Source organism: Pteronotus mesoamericanus, unplaced genomic scaffold, assembly GCF_021234165.1.
Source record: "Pteronotus mesoamericanus isolate MK-2021 breed Mesoamerican mustached bat unplaced genomic scaffold, CSHL_Meso_final scaffold_165, whole genome shotgun sequence".
NCBI lineage: Eukaryota > Metazoa > Chordata > Mammalia > Chiroptera > Mormoopidae > Pteronotus > Pteronotus mesoamericanus.
The window spans coordinates 9,325,194-9,344,778 of NW_026555307.1; the positions used below are offsets into that span (position 1 = coordinate 9,325,194).

Below are 19,585 nucleotides of genomic sequence, written 5' to 3' on the forward strand. Positions count from 1 at the left end.
GCCTGTGTCATATATCAGCCTCAGGCTAAGTACTAACACACAGGATGTCATTCAGTCCTACGAGGAAGGGCCTACTGTGATTGCCTCTTGACAACTAGGGAAACTAAGGCTCCAGGCTAAAAAGTGACTGCCTGGCTGGGCAAGAAGCAGTGGTGAGGTTTAAACCTCAACGTACCCAGCTCGAAGCCTCTTGTACGTACACATACTGCCTTATCCTCCTCTTCACCAGAGAGAAAGGGAGCCCAAGACAGGCCTGGGATGGGGAGCTGCTGACAACAGCTCACCCCATTTTACAGCCAAGAAACAGGACCCCTGAAAAGCCTGTGAGTAGGGCCATCAGCCTAAGTGGCTTCTGCCCCTCTTTCTTTGAGGACCCCTTGTCACCCTACGCCCCCTGCCACCAACAACAACTTGGCCTACTTCCCAGGTGCGACTCATTTCTGACCCTCAGGTTATACACATTTCCAAGCTTACTCTTCTAGCCTCCCCTCTGCTTGGAGCCTCTCTGGTATTGGAAACCCACTGGAGAGCAAGTCTCAGTTTCAGGTGGTTTTTGACACACCAGCCCTTTACCCTGTGCTTGTTCCTCTCACTCCCCTACAGGTATGCAGCTGCCCCACACCCACTGCTGTCTTTTGATCCCCACTTCGGCCACGATGGGACATCCAGCGGGGACTCCTCCTCAGGTGGTCTGACCAGCCAGGAGAGCACGATGGAACGCCAGAAGCCAGGTAGGGTTTCCCCAAGCCAGCCGTGCCCACCTGTATCACTCCGCAGGACTGCTACTTAGAGTTTGACAGGTAACACCCCTCCTTCTGGCAGATGGATAAAACAAAGGAAAGCTGTAAGAGCCACACATAAGATTAGACAGGTCACCCAGGAAAATAGCAAGACCAAGGAGTGATTCTTCTCCATCTAGACGGGGCATCAGCAGATGGTGTCTGCCAACACTGTCAGCCAAGATTCTGGGTAGAGATGTGTGACATGAGGGTGGCAATCACCAGAGGTAAGAGCTAAAAAGGACTAAAAGCGGTGCTCTCGGAGCAGAGCCGACTAAATTCTGAGGCATTTCATTGCACAGGCCCTGTTGCATTATACAGGGTCTAGGAGAAGTAAGGTCTGCTTGAGTATGGCTGGTAGGATAATAATATGGGCTAATAATTTATAGTTTTAATTTGAACTTCTCACCTAAAATGTCATACAGTGTGCTTGAATGTGATAGTTGTTACAGAATTACATCCTTATCATTTTATAATAAAAAGGGGTTTTATTTGTGCCAGACCCTGTATTTTTTACTATTACGCAGGTACAGTACATAACTGAGAAAAGAGTCCAAATTATGAGTGTCCAGTATGATACCGTATCACAAAGTGAACATGTGTCTTGTCTTGTTCCACCCTACGACAAGAATGTGGTCAGCCTACAAAAGTCCTTGTGCCCCTCCCAGTTAGCACCCACACAGGCCATCCTGTCCAGCTTCTCATAGCTGAACTTCATCTTGCCTGGTTTTGAATTTCATGTACATAGACTATAGGCTCGCACTGGATGCATTTTGTGTGTCTGTCTGGCTTCTGTTACTCAGTATTATGTTGGTGAGCAGTGCCCATGTGACTAGATGTAGTAACACAATTTCTGAGTAGTATTTATCCATCATTGTCTGAATGACCTACAACTGATTACTCCATTCTAATGGTGATGGACATTTGGGTGGTTTCCAGTTTGGGGATGCTTAGAACAGTGCTGCCAAGGATGAGCATTGTGTCTGCCTTTTGACGAGCACCAGCTCACATATTTGTAGAGTGTATACCTGGGAGTGGAATTGCTGGGGCATATGTTTAACTTTATAAGAGACCTTTTCCCAAAGTGACAAACCATTTCACACACCTATAAATGACAGCTGAGAGTTGTACTTGCTCATGTCCTTACCAACTTTTTCTTCTTTTTTTTTTAAAGGGAACTGGTCTGGCGTGTGTGTGTGTGTGTGTGTGTGTGTGTGTGTGTGTGTGTGTTTAATTGATTTTTAGAGAGAGGGGAAGGGAGAAAGAAACATTAATTTATTGTTCCACTTACTTATTAATTCATTGGTTGGTTCTTTTATGTGCCCTGACCAGGGATCAAACCTGCAGCCTTGGTATATCGGGATGACGCTCTTACCTGAGCAAGCCATCCAGGGCCTCACCAACCTTTTCATTTCAGCCATGTAGTGGTAACACAATGTGGTTTTAATTTTTCTGGTGCCCAATGCAACTATATTCTCATCTGTTTATTCTCCTATATGTAATGATTATTGTGTGTACATACACTTAGATGAATATTTTAAATATAACTTTGCCTAACAAACTGTAGTGCCTTTGAAGTCTTGAAAACCATCAGATGAATGGGTAGATTCTAAAGAAGGAAAACTAATGATGTTGTCAGACATGGGAGGGGGAAGAGGTGAAGATGTCCACTTAGGGGATGTTCCAGAATTCCCAAGTAGCTCGGGATGACCATGTCGGCACATGAACAGCTCCTCCAGGCACTGTGCGGTGGTGAAGAGGTTGCATAGCCCAGGACTAGCAGCCTAGAGAAGCCCCTGGTACCCAGCCCCATAGTTCCCTTAAACCAGGGAAAACGGATGGACTTCAGGCAAGCAGGTTGCCTTCCATGGCCTGCAGACGTGCTTGCCTGCCTATCTCTGCCTGCAAGTCTGTGGCTTTTGCTTCAAGACAAATTTGTATTTTTTTCCCCCACTCCTGTCCAGTTCCAAAAAAGAAAAAAGCATTGCGTATGATTTCATTACACTAAATTGTAAAATGGGGAAGGAAGTTTTCCAGCATTTACCATGGGCCCCAAATAAGGTGTCACAGAAGCTCACCATTGTCTTTACCATCTCCTCTTTTGTCTCCTAGAATTTCGTTCCCCTCTCACTTCCTTGGGGCCTTGTTATAAATTGACTGACACCTTCTCCCCCTCCCCTGTACCCCCACACAAATCATGAAGTCTAGAATGTACTCAGGATCCAGAAAAAGGTAGTTCAGGCCGGGGGGAATCAGGCACTGCAACAGACATGGGGGTTTCCCCAGCCTTGACCAGCTGATGATAATCATAGTAAGAGCAACACGGTTTTGTGTGCCTGTTATATAGTAACAGTTACTTGGTTTTGTATGCCCAGCACTGTACTGGATACTCCACATTTTCTCCTATTTAATCTCCTCAGGAACACAACAGCATGGGCACTTTTCATGCCCCAGAAGAAATGAGGAAGATGAGGCACAGAAAGGTTGTCACTTGGCTGAGGTTCCTGCTGACAAGTGTCATCTTTGAGATTTGAACCAAGGCCATTTGGGGTCTAGAACCACCCCCCATTAACCCCCACTGTCCCCAGACACCACCTATAATTCCTTACCTGCAGAGTGTGATCATTTCTCAAGCCTCAGAGCCCCCAGGTTGAGAAGGTGTCCCCAGGATCACCAGCTGCCCCAAGTCCATGCCTGTTCATGATTTCAGCATGTGAGGGGTGAAGCAGTGGAGTCAGAAGGTCACTGGAGACCAGTTCAGAGGTCCAGTGAAGGGCCCAGGATCAGGGCCAGCCAAGGGTAGAGCCAGGGACACTGGGGCAGCCAGAGAGGGGAAGGAACCTGGCCAGGTTCCTGTACCAATGAAATTAAAGGTACACCAGGCTGAGCACCAGGGATATGGTTTTAGCCAAACAGATACATCCCTTGCCTACTTGGAGCTAACAGTCTGGTGGGAAAGACAGACAGTGGACAGCACACACAATGATTAAGTACTTAATGGACAGCACACACAATGATTCAGTACTTACCCATGAAACTGAGTATCAAGTGGGAACTAACACAGGGCTGAGAGACAGATCGATGGCATTTGGGGGAATCTCTGAGCAAATCATATTTTAGGCAAGGCTGAAAGAATGCAAAGGGACAAGCTGAGAGAACATTCCAGAGGAGACAACAGCTAGTCGACAGCTCTGAGCTGGCAGCGAGGCTGGTGTTGGAGGAACAGTAGAAGGCCCATGTGGCTGGGAAACCATGTGAGAGGTGACTGGAACAGAATGCGTGGTACAGAGGTGGGATGGGACCTGACTCAGGTGATTGCATGATCTCTTTTACTACAGATTTTTGCCGGGTCAGGACATCGGAGAGGGAAAGATGGGTGGGTTCTGGATCTGGTCGTTTGAAAGTAGAGTTGACAGAATTTCCTAATGCTTCAATGTGGGTAAGAGAGAGAGGAATCAAAGGTGATACCAGGTTTTTGACCTGAGGAGCTGAAAGGATGGAACAGCCATTTACTGAACAGGAAAGACTGAGAGATGCAGGTTTTGGAGGGAGAGGAAGAGTTGGTTTTGGCCAGGTGTTGTGAGGAAGCCATATATATAAGTCTGAAGTCAGGAGAGAGGCCCAGACCAGGCCCAGTGTGGTGTTCAGGCCAGATGTGACAGCCATAGGCGTGGCTTTCTGTAGAAATGTGGTTTCCTGGCATGGGCTGGCTGCCTCCCAGGGGACCAGCACCTCCTGGGGATGTGGGATGCTCCAGAAAGGATAATCATTTCCAGAGATAGAGCAGGTGGCCAGCCTCCCTGCTGTCTTGTATCCATGGCTCCCAAGTGAAAGCCACACAGGCAGTGGCAGCTGGACTATGCCAACCAGGCTGCTCTCTGCAGTGACCCGAGTGCCGTATCTTGTCCAACAGGCCCACCTTTCCCAGAGCATTTATAAGATTGATAGATATTAACTAGCCCTCCACTGGGTTTTTTGTGTTTTTGTTTTGTTTTATTTAAGTCAGATGCTCAGTTCAGCTAACTGGCTTTGGGATTTTAGACTAATTTATTTACACCACACCAGCCACCACAATTTTAAACCTGTTTCACATTTGAACCAGCAATTCCACTTGTAGAATTCTGTCCCAGACACAATCCTGCACTTGCCCAAAGTTGTGTGTAGACGGAAGGCTTCCAAAACATTGTTGTAAAGAAAAATTAAAAATAACCAAAATGTCTGCAGTAGGAAACTAGTTTAATAATTGACATCCATCCACATGCTGGAATATTGTGCAGCTATTAAAAATAAGATTCCTTCATGTTCAGTTATGTGAAGGTATATCATGAAGACATAAAGCAAAAGCAAGTGTAAGGATATTGTAAAGTGAAAATCAACTTGTAGGACAGTGTTTAGTGTCCCATTTTCATTTAACCAAAAATAAATAAATAAATTGTGCTCATTTAACCAACAAAGGATTGCTACCTTGCATATATAAAGAACCCTATACACCAAAAAAATAAAAAATAGTCAATCCTATGGAAAACTGAGTAAAGGATATGAGCAAGTTATTTACAAAATAAACAAATGGTCAGTAAGGATGGAAATGTGCTACGCCTCCCTTGGAGATAAAGATGGAGGGTTATTGTAAAGCTTCAATGAGTTTACCCATGCAAAGCACTAGAATGGGGCCTGGCACAGCCAAAGCACTCAGTAAATATTCCATTACTGAGCACTGTTATACCTCCAAGATGTAGGTTGATGGGGTCATGGCCATTTGTGAGATGCGCAGACAAGCTGGCAGAGGGGCGGCGGCTCTATCACAAACCATATTTAGGGCCAGATTCTTTGGGCGGACTCAGGCCAGAACTTGAGTCACCTCTAACCACTGATGTGTCTCCTGTCTTCCTGCAGAACCTCTGTGGCATGTGCCTGCCCAGGCCCGGCTCTCAGCCCTGGCTGGAAGCAGCGGGAGCAAACACACCTCCAGGCAGGACACAGCAGGCAAAGATTCCCCCAACAGGCATTCCAAAGTAAGTCTGGCCCCCACCTGCTCCGCCTGCCCCACCCCGGGGAGTCCAAGCTGTAGGCATTGGCTGTTTGGTTTACCATGACTGCTGTGGTCCAGGCAGCTTCACCTGCCTGGTATGGGTATGGGCCTGGGCCTCTGAACTCCACACATGAGCACATTCTCTACTTTTGCCACCTTCCACTCAGGCTAAATGCCGGAGTTAGAGCTAGCCATGTGCACATCCTGGCTCCAGCCCTCACCAGTCATGTCATCTAGAGCAAATCACTTCCCTTCCTCGAGACACGCTTCCCTCATTATTACATCAGTCATGGGCTTTGTAACAAAAATGCCATGTACTGGGTTAGTTTAATAAACAGAAGATTATTTCTTATAGTTCTGGAGACTGGGAAGTCCAAGATACAGTGTCTGGTAAGGGCCCATTTCCTGGTTCATAGACAGCCTTCTCACCTCGTGTGCTGGAAAAGGAAAGGAGGCTCTCTGGGGTCCTTTTTAAGGGCATGAATATACATACAGATTTTATAATCCTGTTCATGAAGAATATGTAAATATACATATAGGAAAATATATATATAAGGATTTAAAAATCCCATTTATGAGGGTTCCACCCTCATGACCTAATCACCTCCCAGAGGCCCTGCCTCCTGAAACCATCTCACTGGGAATTAGGATTCAACATAGGGATTTTGGGAACACAGACATTCAGTCTGTGGCACTGGGTTAACAACTATAACAGGCAGGCCCTGAGTCCCAGTGACCTAACAGTACAGTTCAGTTCGGGTATTCAATGAGCACCTGAACCACGTGGTGGTTCAAGAACCCAGTGTGTAGTTCCTGTGACTCAGGGCCTTGGAGCCCTCTGCTGGGTCCCTGCCTCTTTCCAACAGTTGGGGATGGGAGGGAGAGGGATTCACATGGGAAGGTTTTTGCAGCCCAGGCCTGAAAATAGCATAAATCACTTTCCCTTGTTACATTGACCAGCACTTCGTTCATGACCACACTTCATTGCAAGGGAAGATGGAGAATGTAGTCCCGTGTACCCAGGAGAAGGAGATAGTTTTGGGTGAGCATTTAGCAGTCTGTTCACATCCATTCATTCAGTGAGTGTTTGATGAGCACTTACAATGTGCCGGGCATTGGGGCTACAGTGATAAAGAGAACAGATGAGTCCTTGTGCTCACAAAGCTGACATGCCAGTAGGGCAGTAAGCAATAAGCAGGTAAACCAATACATCATGTAACACCAAGAGCTAATACTTGCTTGGACAGGAAAACAAAGCACAGTTAAGGGAAAAGAGAGTGTCAAGCACTGGTGCTTTAGGATGAAGTGGTTAGAAAAGGCCATTGAGGAGGTGACCTGTAAGCAGTAACCCTGAATGAAGTAATGAGTGAGCCATGAAAACATCTGGGGGAAGAGCATTGCAGGCAGAAGGAACAGCAAGTACAAAGGCCCTGAAGTGGGGGTGTGTCTGGCATGCTCGAAGAGTAGCAAGGAGGCCAATGTGGCTGGAGCAGAGTGAGCAAGAGGGAGGGAGAGATGGAGTGAGAGACCAGAATATGGGTCCAGGTCGCTCAGGGGCCTTGATGAGGACTCTTCTTTTCCCCTGAGTGAGGCTGAGCCACGGGAGGGTTCTAAACAGGGAAGGGACGTGAACTGACACGGGTGTTCACAGCCTCCCTCTGGCAGCAGTCAGGGTTGCAGGGGAGACAGGAACAGGAGCAGGGAGACCAGGGAGGAGGCTGCTGCCATGGTCCGGGAGGAGGCAGTGGATGGAGCCGCAAAAGGAGAAGTGGTGGGTTCTGTTCTGTTTTTAAGCTGGCAACAGGATTTACTGTTGGACTGGACATGGTGTGAGAGCAAAATCAGGGTCCAGGGTGACTCCAAAGCTCTTAGACGGGGCAGCTGAAAGGATGGAGATGCCACTGTAGAGACAGAGCGAGGCAAATTCAGGAAGGAAGGCCAGGAGCTGAGTTTCAGACATGTTGAGCTTGAACTGTGAGCTCACGTTACATACGTAATGTCCTTCCCTTTGAGCAACCCCATTTTACATATATGGAAACTGAGGCACAAGGCACATGGACAGTAAATGAGGGAACCAGAGTTGGAAGCTGTCTGGCTCCAGGAGTCATGCTCACTAAGGACCCAAGAGGGGAACATTTGCGCCCACCCAGGAGTCCAAGGATGACATACTTCTCTTGCCTTCCAGGGAGAGCCTCAGTACTCCAGTCACTCCAGCAGCAATACCCTGTCCAGCAACGCGTCCAGCAGCCACAGCGACGATCGCTGGTTTGACCCCCTGGACCCTCTGGAGCCAGAGCAAGATCCCCTTTCCAAGGGTGGCTCCAGCGATAGCGGCATTGATACCACCCTCTATACCTCCAGCCCCAGCTGCATGTCACTGGCCAAGGTGCCTCGGCCAACCAAGCCACACAAGCCCCCAGGAAGTATTGGCCTTTGTGGGGGTGGGCGCGAGGCCAGCGGGCGGTCCCACCAAGCAGACAGGCGGCGAGAGGTCTCTCCTGCCCCTGCAGTTGCTGGCCAGAGCAAGGGCTACCGACCAAAGCTATACAACACAGGCTCCAGCACCCCCACAGGCCTGGCCGGGGGCAGTCGTGACCCACCAAGGCAGACCAGGTAAGGCATGCTCCTTGCCCGAGCCCTTTTGGTGGTCCTGACCCCTTTCTGCTTCCCACACAATCTTGATGGCAGGGTCCCCTTCACAGAAACATGCTTACAGATGTATGAACTTGCACAAGAGTTCGCTTACAAAGTTCAGAGACTCATGGAGCACCCCATGCTGCCCACCCATCAGTCTTTTAAGGACCCAATAGAGGGAGAGAAACCCCTGCCTGTCTTCATCTGTCCCTGATGTTCTCTGTCTCTCTTTCCTTCTGCCTCTGCTGAGACTCATGGTTTCTGTGCTTTCTGGGGTCACAGACTGTATCTGTCAGGAGTGTGTTTAGCTGGAGATAATAGGAACCTTGACCTACAGTGGCTTAAACCAATAGAGGTCTATCAGTCAGGGCAAGTCCAGAGAGGACAGAGCCAGGCTGGTGCAGCAGCTCAGGGAGGGCCTCAAGGCCTTGCACCCTGTTTATTCCTGCTCCACCATTCCTATCATACAGACTGGTTTTGGGAAATGTGAGGGTAGAGAACAGAGGAAAGATTGCAGCATCTGTGTCACTCCTTTTGTATGGAGAAAGCAAAAGCTTTCCCAGACTCCCCTTTAGCTAGCAGTGTCACAAGACCACCCCAGCTACAAAGAAGTGTGGGAGATCACAGTGTAGCCTTCCAGCCCACGCAGTAAAGGGCAGTGGTCCCCAGACAGTCCCCTGGAGGGCTGTTCAACACAGAAGCTGGGTCCCACTCAGAGTTTCTGATTCAGTAGGTCAGAGTGGGGCCTAAGAATATGCATTTTATAAAAGTTCCCAGTAAATACTGATGCTGCAGGTTCTAGGATCACACTTTGAGAACCACTGGTAGAGAGAAACAGGCCGGGGAGTAAGAAAGAACAGACACTGGCAAACCAGCAACCTGGAGTCTGAACCACACGCTTTGAGAACCTGAGGAAAGCCATGAACCACCCCCAAGAAAAATGCACAGAGGTGAGGGATTCCTTCTGCAGTCATAGAACTCATACCCCTTCAGAGGCCCGTGGCCTCAGGCAAGAATTACTGAGCTGCCATCCCCAGGGCTGATCGTCCCCGGGCAGATCCTCAAGGCCACAGTCTTCCTTCCCTTCCCAGTCACCCCTAAGCAGAGCCAGCTGAGGTCTGAGACCCTCGTCCGGGGTCCTAACCTCCATTGGCGTTCTGATACCTTTGCCAGTCCTCAAACCTGCAGCCTGTCTCCACACAGGACACATGCATCCGGCGGTAGCCTTAGGCCTCCTTGACACAACCTGCAGTGGATTTATATGTATGTGTTTTAAAAAAAAAAAAAAGGTGAAGCAAAAATTTCCCAAATAATCCTTAGCCTGTGTGCAAAGCACTTGGGTCTAGTCTCATCTGTTTAAAATCTTGGAATGCTGATTCCTACCTCTTGAAATGATAGGATTTAGCGGTAGTTCTGTGGTGGATTTGGATTTCACAGTGCCCATATGTCAGTGCTTCCCCTCCCCTGGTGCACGGATCCCAAGTCAAGGGACCCAGAAGAGGGGTGACAGTGAAGAGAGAGTGTGACAGTGAGCTCAGTCTCTGTCTCAGCCCGCCTCCCTAGACAGATAGTTCTTAATCATTGGAACTGACTCTTTTGACAGTGCCTTCATTCATTTACTTATCCATCCTCTTCACTCACAAATATTTCTTAAGGATTTGTTACATCCCAGACATTGTGCTGATTGCTGAGAAGAGATAATAACCCCCAGCCCTCAGATGAGGCTCCCAGCCATCACCTCAGCCCACCGCCAATTGCAACAGATGAGAATCAGGTCATCAGTGAGACAAATGGTCAAAGTGCCCCACTAAAGGACTCGCTGTCACCAGGGTCCCACATCTCTGTTGCCGTGGCCCCTGTGCTGGGCAGAGACCTATATTAGTGACCTGAGTAACTATATTATTGTGAAATCTGTGACATAAAGGTTGGAGCACTGGGGAGTAGAATGTGGCTGAGGCAGGAGGTGGATATAAAAATTACCCTGTGTCTGAGAGAAGGAAGGATTTGCCGAACCCAGAAATGAAGACAATAAAATGGGAGAGGAACCCGCTACAAAAAAGGGCCCTGGGGTTGGGAGCTTTAATTTGCATACAGACAATTGATGCTAATTGCAAATCGTTCTTATCTACTCATTAAAGCTGCTTCCTGAAGTTTTCTCCTAGGCAACCGGGCTCTAGAGTGGAACAGCATTTCCCAAAATGGGGTGCTCAAACTGATTTGGGTGGTACAGGAGGAAAATGTTGTATTTTAAATGGATGTATGTTTGCTTTAATGGGTATTAAGGAAAGTGTTACCGCTCATCCCCTGATTTTCCAGATACTGCCTTGGACAAGTTCAGGAAAATTAAGTGAGGTGATCTAAAGAAACATCTTCATGGTAGGTGAGAGTATGGGCTCCAGAATCAGCCCACCAGGGTTCAGGCCCTCCCTCTGCATTGTCTTGGCTGTGTGGTCTTCAGCAAATAACTGAACCTCTCTGAGCCTCAGTTTCCTCATCTGTGAAATGGATAGAGGATAAATCTCATAACTACCTCATAGGGATGTGGTAAGGATTAAATGAGCCAGAGCCCTTAGACCAGTACCTGGCAATGGATGTCAAGTCAAGTTTGGCTGTTGTTAGAATCACAGAGGATGTTATGAAAAGATGAGATCTGCCTCAACTAACTAAATCAGAATGTCTCTCCTGGGCCAAACCTGTTACAGGCAATGAGGGGACACTATGATGACCAAGACAGCCTTGGGCCTACCCTCTCAGGGGTCAAAGTCCAGTGGCACCCTGGCTAGGTGGCTCAGTTGGTAGGAGTGTCATCCCATAACCCAGAAGGTTGGGGGTTTGATTCCCAATCAGGACACATGCCTAAGTTGGGAGTTTGATCCTGGGTCAAATCCCTGGATCTGGAAGCCTACAAGAGGCAACCGATTGATGTTTCTGTCTCTCCCTTCCACTTTCTCTAAAAGCAATGAAAAAATGTCCTTGGGTGAGGATAAAAATAGGGTAGACAGACTGTCCCCAAACAGTGCTGGTTGGGGTAAGGGAATACCTGGGATGAAGGAGCCCAGAAGAGGGGCCTGACCCAGTTGGGAGAAAGGTTCTCCTGGATATAAGAGGCTGAGCTAACCACAGAACCAGGAGAGCAAGAGTATTCTAGAGAGACGATGTGCAAGACCCACTGTCAGCCTCACTCCTGCCTCACTTTGCTAAGCCTACCACAATCTTCCCATTTCAGTAGGCACAAGTTCCCAGACGGTCACTGAGCACCTGTGCTCAAGGTGCCCACACATGCCTCTGCCTGCTGTGCCCACACTGCCTTCTGCATCCGTCGTCATCCTGTTCCGTTGGACCAAGCTGGAGTGACAGCCACTCATCAAGGGCAGGCACCAGTGCTCACTACTTCCTTTGTCTCTACTTCCACAGGACTTAGATACCTTGTGTTTTTTCGCACAGTGAGCACCTATTGTGTGCTTGGCCCTCTGCTGGGCACTGCAGACAGACAGTGCACAGGCCTTCCTGGCACTGACAGTGTACCATAGAAGCCAACAAGCATGTACTAAGAGTAATGAATAACTGGGATCTGAGAGTGAATATTGCATAGGTCTAGAGGGTGGTATCTAATCTAGTCTAGGGGGCAGTTTCTCTGAAGAGGGGCCCTTTCTGCCAGGGATGAGAGGAATAAGGAAGAGAGAGCAGGTGAAGTTGTTGGGGGAGAAGGGCTAAAAATATATATCCTTGACCTGCAGTGCAGTTATATGGGTATTTGCTTTATAACTGTTGAATTGCACATCTGTGTTTTATACATTTTGCTGTATGTGGACTTTTTTTTTTTAAGATTTTATTTATTTTTAGAGAGGGGAAGAAAGGGAGAGAAACATTGATCGGTTGCCTCTCACACAGCTACAGCTGGGGACCTGGCCCACAACCCAGGCATGTGCCCTGACTGGGAATTGAGCCAGCAACCCTTTGGTTTGCAAGCCAGCACTCAATCCACTGAGCCACACCAGCCAGGGCCAATTTTTTATTTTTTAAGAGAGAAAAGAAAGATGGAGTATGGAAAGGGCCCCCTACAAGTAGCATATGCAAAGGTCCTAAGGGTTAAGGTACATGCCATCAAATCGGTGAACACAGGCCCTGTCGCATAAGTATAGAAACTGAGAGTGCAGCTGAATTTGGAGGGGTCAGCAGGGGGAAGACCACTCAAGGCCCTGCCGGCCACATTAGGGAGTTTGGATTTGATCCTAAGAGCTGCTGGCAGCAAGGAAAGTTTTCAGTAGAAAGGGTAGTACAGACAGATTGATGTTTTGAAACATGGTGCTAGGCTGGGGCTGAGAAGAAATGTGCGTGAGAAAGAAGGGAGCCTGGACCTGAGGACAGAGCAACCGTGGATGCCTCAGCAGGTGGCACTGCCAGGAAATAAGGAGGGAGACACGCAGGTCCCAGATTCAGTGGCAGTGAGCTGTGTAAGAGTCAGGGCCAACTGCTGAGTGTCAGGAGGCTGTTGCAGACCAAGCACATTGAGATTCTTAAGGAAAGAGATGAGCAGGACTAGGCAGCCCTAACCATTATAGCATGCACTATGTGCCAGGCACTATTCCCAACATGGTGATCCAGCAAGGAACAAAGTCATCTCCCATGTAGAGCTGACATTGTCCTGGAGAGAGCAAGGCAGGTAGACAGACAGCTGAGCAACCATGTAATATTATTATGAAAGGTGGCAATAAGATCTGGGGGAAAAACACTCTGGACTACTGTGGAGGAAATAGATTATTTCTAGGGTAGAAGGAATGAGCTTGCTGGCAAAATTTTAAGGGCTGCCGGGAAAGGGATGGGCCCTGTCATGCCCAAACAGGGAACCCCCCACCCACACACTGCAGCCTGTAGCAGCTTGTGCCCACTGATGACTTCAGTGACTTCACAGACTCTCCCCCCAGACGTTCGTCATGGGAGCCTGGCTTCAGGGCACACTACCAGGCGCCAGTGCCTACTGTGGGCACCATAGCGGGCTATGTGATCCCAGGCGGGCAGCCACCTGGCCCCCTGCCCTCTCCTGAGGCAGCACACACTACAAACCTTCCTGGGTTTCCAGAACAATTTGTCAGAGCTATTTAGGGGCAATCGGAGGCTCTGGCTCCATGTGGAACTGACACAGTCGGGTGTTCCCAGGCAGGCAGGAAGCACATGGCCTTGCATCCTGGGCTGTGCTGCGGGAGTCACCAGGATACCCCTCTGGGGGCACAGCCCCAAAAGGTAATGTGAGGGCCTTGGGATCCACTGGAGCTAACCCTGCATGTGTTAGGAAGGAGACTAGGGTCATGCATGACAGAGACCTGCTTCAAGAGTCAGTCAGCTTGGGAAGAGGAACCGAGGCCAACTCAAGGGAGGGTAGGAACCATGAAGAGACCTTGGAGGAGGGAGCAATTCAAAGGCCCTGAGGCAAAAATGTTTCTGGTGTGTTTGGGAACAGTTTCCATCCTTGGAGCAGAGTGTGGGCATGGAGAGCTTGAGAGCAGAGGGGACAGACCAGATGGTGTGGGGCCTAGAGGGTACGAGGAGGACTCTGACTCTTGCCCTGAGTGAGGTGAAGCCATAGAGAGTCCTGAGCAGAAAAGGGCTGTGATCTCTCCTGGCTATGCCCAGGCTCTTCTGACTGTGTTTGGGTGGTAGGCAGGAGGAGGCTGCTGTGGTCATGGATGAGCAGTGGTTGGTAGAGGTGGCAAGTACTGGGTGGATCCGCATCGATTTGGACCCCATAGCCTCCCTGCTTCCACAATCTGAAGGCCTGCTACTTAGGCTTCCAGACCACAGGGTAGAATGTGGCCACTGATGGCTCCCACCCTGGAACATTATTCCAGCCCCATGCAGAGACTGACTGACTTACAAGCTATGCCACACACCAGGAGATAGGGTGAGATTGGTCCTGCAGTTAAGACCAAGTGGCAGGGGGCCTGTAGGGATCCACCTGCAGGTATCTGGGTAAGCAGTGTTATTTCCCGGGCTATGGCTGTGTCCAGATGAACCGACCGTGTGACCTTCATCAGTTTCTCTGAGGCTCCATTTCCTCATCTGTAAAATGGAGGTAATGATAGACTCCATGGTCTAAGGCTGTGCAGACGAACCAACATCATGCATTAAAGTACTTAGCACAGGGCCTGAGACGTAGCTGGGTCCAAAAATTGGTGCTGCTGCTGCTAGCTTTTATGCTCACTACGTATTGATCACGACTACTGTTTTCATTGAGAGTACAGACTGGTGGTTAAAATCGGGGTCTCTTGAGGCAAACTGCCAGGGCTTACATCCTGGCTCTATCCCCTCCTAGCCATGTCACTTGGGGGCAAGCTTTTTAATCTCTGAGCCTCACTTTCCCAACTTGAAACATGGGTATGGGGGTAGTTCTGCCTTATGGGGTTGCTGAGGTAACTAAATGAAATGGCATGTGTAAGAGAGTCAGAGTAGGGCCTGGCCTTGCTGACAGCCTCGGCAAGATCAGCACTCTTATCACCTGCTGCACCACTGCTCTTCCTCCTGAAGGCAGGGGCACAGCACCGTTTATGCCTCTGTCACCTGCCCTAGGCCATCCCACCAGACCAGAGCATGGCACGTGTCCATACAGCTGTGTGATTTCTCCAACCAGCCTATGGTTTTTCAGCTTTTTTGTAAAGCACAAAACCTTTTACTCCAACAAAATCTTAGATACTCCCCTAAGATATAACTTAGCCTCTCAGAGTAAAGTTGGGGTTAGCTTGCTGAGCAGGATGCTGTTCCACCCCAAGTCCTGGCTCAGTCCCGAACACATGCTTGTAGCCCCTGGACATACCACATCCCTTTATAATTACTGCAGCTCAGGGATCCCACTCCTGGTTCCCAGACAGTGTGAGTGCTTTGCACACATGAGGCAGGTACCATCATTGCCTCATTTCTCAGAGGAGGAAACTGAGGCTAACTGAGGGAAGGGACTCAGGAAAGGTTGCAGTGTATCCACTGGAGCTGGGAATGGAACCTGGGTCTGGTGAGCAGCACAGCTCACATTCTCATCTACCCCCTGGTGCTGCCTCATTTTTCAGGTCAAAGCTGAGGCCCAGGGAGGACACTTGTCCATGCTGGTGCTTCAGAAAGGATGTGTGTTCACTCTCAATTGGTAGGCAAGTGAAGAATTCCATCCTGCACGGGCACTTGGAACTTGGAACTGCTTGTGATTCATGGGTATGTGGGAAGGGGCACCCACCTCAAGGGGCTGAACCAAGAACACAGCATATTCAGGGGAATAGTTCTTGGTTGAGCCATGCCATACATGAGGCACCATCTAGTCCTAAGGCTTGTCAAGGGTGAAGATGGACATAGTCATGGGAATGCCTTTGATTACAAGTAACAGAGATTCCCAGCTCAGTTGGAGGAAGGTTCTTAGCTTATGGAACACAAAAAGTCCCAAATTACAGAGGCCCCCCGGATTGGGTAATTTCTTGACTCAGAGATCCAGGTTCTTTCCCCTTGTTTTTGTTCTGCCTTTATCAGCCTATAGGCTAGCTCCCCTGACAGTCTCAGGGTGTCTGTCATTCTACCAGGTAGTCACAGTGTCCAGTGGAAGAGGAAGTGTTTTCTGCAAGTGCTTTTTAGTACAAAGATCATCCCCAGAGGTCGCCCAGCAGACAGCACATGCACACACTCCCAACATCTCACTGGCCAGAAGATCGCAGGCCCACCCCACACCCATCCCAGACAAATGGCCTCAACCAATCAGGATTTTCCCCCTGTGCTAGGTGTTAGGTCACCTTCCTCAAGCAAGAGATGGATAAAATCAGCCTTCATTTATAGAATATAGGGGGATTAGGATGATACCCTCAGTGTCTGCCACAGGGCCTGAAGAGGGGGCAAACCCATCTCAAAAGAGGCAATGGATAAAGCCGGCTGGCAGACACAAAGACAAGGGGTATCACCTTTTTCCCTTCCTTCTTTAATCTCATGTTTTTTAGCTCCAAAAGTTGAACATGCCTGATGACAAGGTAGAGAACTATGTGGTGTAGAAAGTAAAAGTAAAGGTAAAATCATTATTATTTATGACATAGTCATAGAGTGTACCCTCTTCAGCCATTGAAGAGAGATGGCCTTGTATGGACTGACATGGAGCGATCTCCAGAACATATTGTTAAGGTAAAAGCCAGATGCAGAGCAAGCTTACAATATGCTGCTGTTTATTTTATAAAGAAAGGTTGGGAGGATACATACTCCCTCTTCACATACATGTGTTTGTGTATGTATAGGTGCTCTGTTGAAGAAGAAAGGGTAGACCAAGTTTGCCTCAAGGAAGGAGACTGAATATCAGATAGCAGTTCCTTTTGCCCTATGCCATATATATAGTTTAATTTGGCTGTTATTCTCTACACATTCCCCATCTTTACTATATCCAGTGATAATCAGTTAGTGTATGCTCCCCCAGAGATTTTTCTCCAAACTTGTATCAGCCCAGTTCTTTGAAACATTTTTTACCATTCCCTTAAGCAGGAAAGGCATTTTATATTGCAATCCACATGGACATCCCTCATGAAGCTCCACAAAACCACTTACCTTTACCTCACACGATGCTCACTGATGGTTTTTATACTCTTATATTTCTCTTCTTCACCCTTAATAATGGTCAAGACCCACTAAATTGATTTCATTACCCACAGTTGGGGAAAAACCTTACATTTCTTTTTGTAAAAAGACAAAACAAAAAATGTCCAATAATCATACAATATAGAGTGGTCTCTTTAATCTATGAAAAGACATTCAGGCTATGTCCAACTTTTCTTGATTACACTCAGCACTGCAGTGACCATCCAAGTATATGTGCCTATATGTACTTGTTCAGGCTTTTCTGTGGCATGGATTTCTGGGACATCATGGGTTAGATTGATGCTACTCATTCTTCATTTCTCAGCTCAGATGCCATTGCCTCCTTGGGAGAGTCCCTCCTGACCATAGTTGACAAAGTCGACTCCAAGTGTTATATACTCCATAGCTCTCTGGACATCCCCCAACAAATGTGCACCCTCAGCTCCATTAATAAATGTTGCTAAATTGTAGAAAACATGTAGTTGGAGCTTGCTTTTTTAAAAATCCAGTCTGATAATTCCTTCCTTTTAATTGGGGTGCTTAAGCATTTACATTTAGCCTCAACTGGTGTGGCCCAGCAGGTTGGGCATTGTCCCGCAAATCAAAAGGTCCCCAGTTTGATTCCCTGTTAGGGCACATGCCTGGGTTGCGGGTCATGTTGTGGTTGCGTGAGAGGCAACCGATCAATGTTTCTCATGCACATTTCTCTTCCCTCCTTCTCCCTCCCTTTCCCTTTCTCTAAAAATAAATCATTAAAATCTTTAAATACATATTTGTGTTAAATGAAACTACTGGTAATGAATGGGTTCACAGTTGCCATTTTGTTCTTGGTTTTCTATATGTCTATCTATCTTGCTCGTCTTTCTTTACTGCCTTCTGTATTAAATAAATGTATTTTAGTATACTGTTTGGATTGCTCTTGATTTTTGGCTATTTTTTAGTTGTTAAAATATGCATCAGGGTAATTCAGATTAATACTAACTTAATTCCAATAAAACATAAACACTTTTCTCCAATATAGCCCCCTTCTCTTCCCCTCCTCTGTGCTGTTTTGTCATATATGTTACAAGCCCAACAATATATTAGTAGTATTATTGCCTTACATAACTTATATTTTTAAGGAAGTTGGAGAAGAAATAAGAAGACATAAATCTGTATAGTCTTTCATTCTAACCCACAAATTTACCATCTTGGATTCTTCATTTCTCCATATAGATTCAGGTCACCACTTTCAGTTATTTTAGCCTGAGGGCTTCTTGTATTACTTTTTAGGCAGATGTGCTAGCAATGCATTTTCTCAGTCATTGTTTATTTGAGAAAATATCTTTATCTTGCCTTCGGTTGTGTAGGATAGTTTTGCTGGATAGAGAATTCTTGGCTGACAGTTTTTTCTTTCAGCCCTTTGAAAATGTCATTTCATTCCATTGTTTCTAATGAAGTTAGCAGCTGACTATATTGCCACTCCTCTGTGCATGATGAATCCTTTTTCTGTTAATGCTTTCAGGATTTTATTCTTAGTGTTTGAATTTCAGCTCTTTTTCTGGGTGTGAATATCTTTATATTTATTCTGCTTGGGGTTTGTTGAGTTTCTCACATATGTAGATGAATGTGTTTCATCAGATTTGGGGAGTTTTCAGCTGTTATTTCTTCAAACCTTTCTTCTGCCCCTTTCTCTCTTCTCCTCATGAAACTCTTGATGTACATATGTTGGTAGGCTTGATGCTGTCCCAGAGGTTCTGCTGTGGCTGAACTTCCTTGTTCATTGAATTGGGCAGGGGGATATGGGAGGAGCCCCAGGCCAAAATGCTTCAGATGTCTCTGTTCTTACCTGAAGTTCAGTTTTTCAAGTACAAATGATTCTTGGATTATTATATGCCCTTGGTCAATTTACAAAATGCTGAAATGGTTGTTTTCGTCAAATTTGTGCTTTTGGGGGAGAGGATTTGCCATCTCATTTGGCCATAGTCAAAAGTTCTACCATTTAATATTGCTAAATTAACCTTCAAAAAGGATTTATTGACTTACACTCCAAAGGCATTAATTTTCTCATTAAATACCCTTTACTCAAAATGGAACTGAAATTTTATTTAAAAGTTGATTGCCTCAGTAGTGTAAGCAGTTGGGTCTCCAAGAGTTGGGTCCTAGTCAATAGCATGAGATTCGTTAAATCATTAATCCCACAGCAATTCAGTATTTGGAATATTGAGCTGTGGTTTTAGATAACTTGGAATAGAGTCTGATATGTCGTAGGTGTGCCTTCAAATTTTTTTGAATGAAGATATCACAAGATATATTTTAAGTTTTTAAAAAAACCCACGTTACAAAACAATATATTAACATAACCGTTATTTGAAAACAATTCTTCCACCCATCACCCCCCCCAAAAAAAAAGATCCTGTTACTATGATTGTATATATTTGTAATATTTACATAGGAAAAGGTTAAGGCCAGAGAACAAACTGTAAACCATGGTTACCTATAGACAGGCAAGCAGGACCCCTACCTTCGGATATGGAGATTGTGCCCAGAAGACAAGGAATCTCATAGGAGGTCATCCACC

At 47.1% G+C, this 19,585-nt stretch overlaps 1 protein-coding gene across 2 annotated transcripts in view; it reads left to right on the top strand.

Moving 5' to 3' along the window:
* SIPA1L3 (signal induced proliferation associated 1 like 3) overlaps positions 1-19,585 on the top strand; it is a 247,115-nt gene that overhangs the window by 203,066 nt on the left and 24,464 nt on the right. For both annotated transcript variants that reach the window (XM_054589095.1, XM_054589094.1), the window contains exons 13-15: positions 604-731; positions 5,673-5,791; positions 7,994-8,421. In XM_054589095.1, the coding sequence (XP_054445070.1) occupies positions 604-731; positions 5,673-5,791; positions 7,994-8,421 (675 nt within the window). The remainder of the gene's footprint in view (positions 1-603; positions 732-5,672; positions 5,792-7,993; positions 8,422-19,585) is intronic.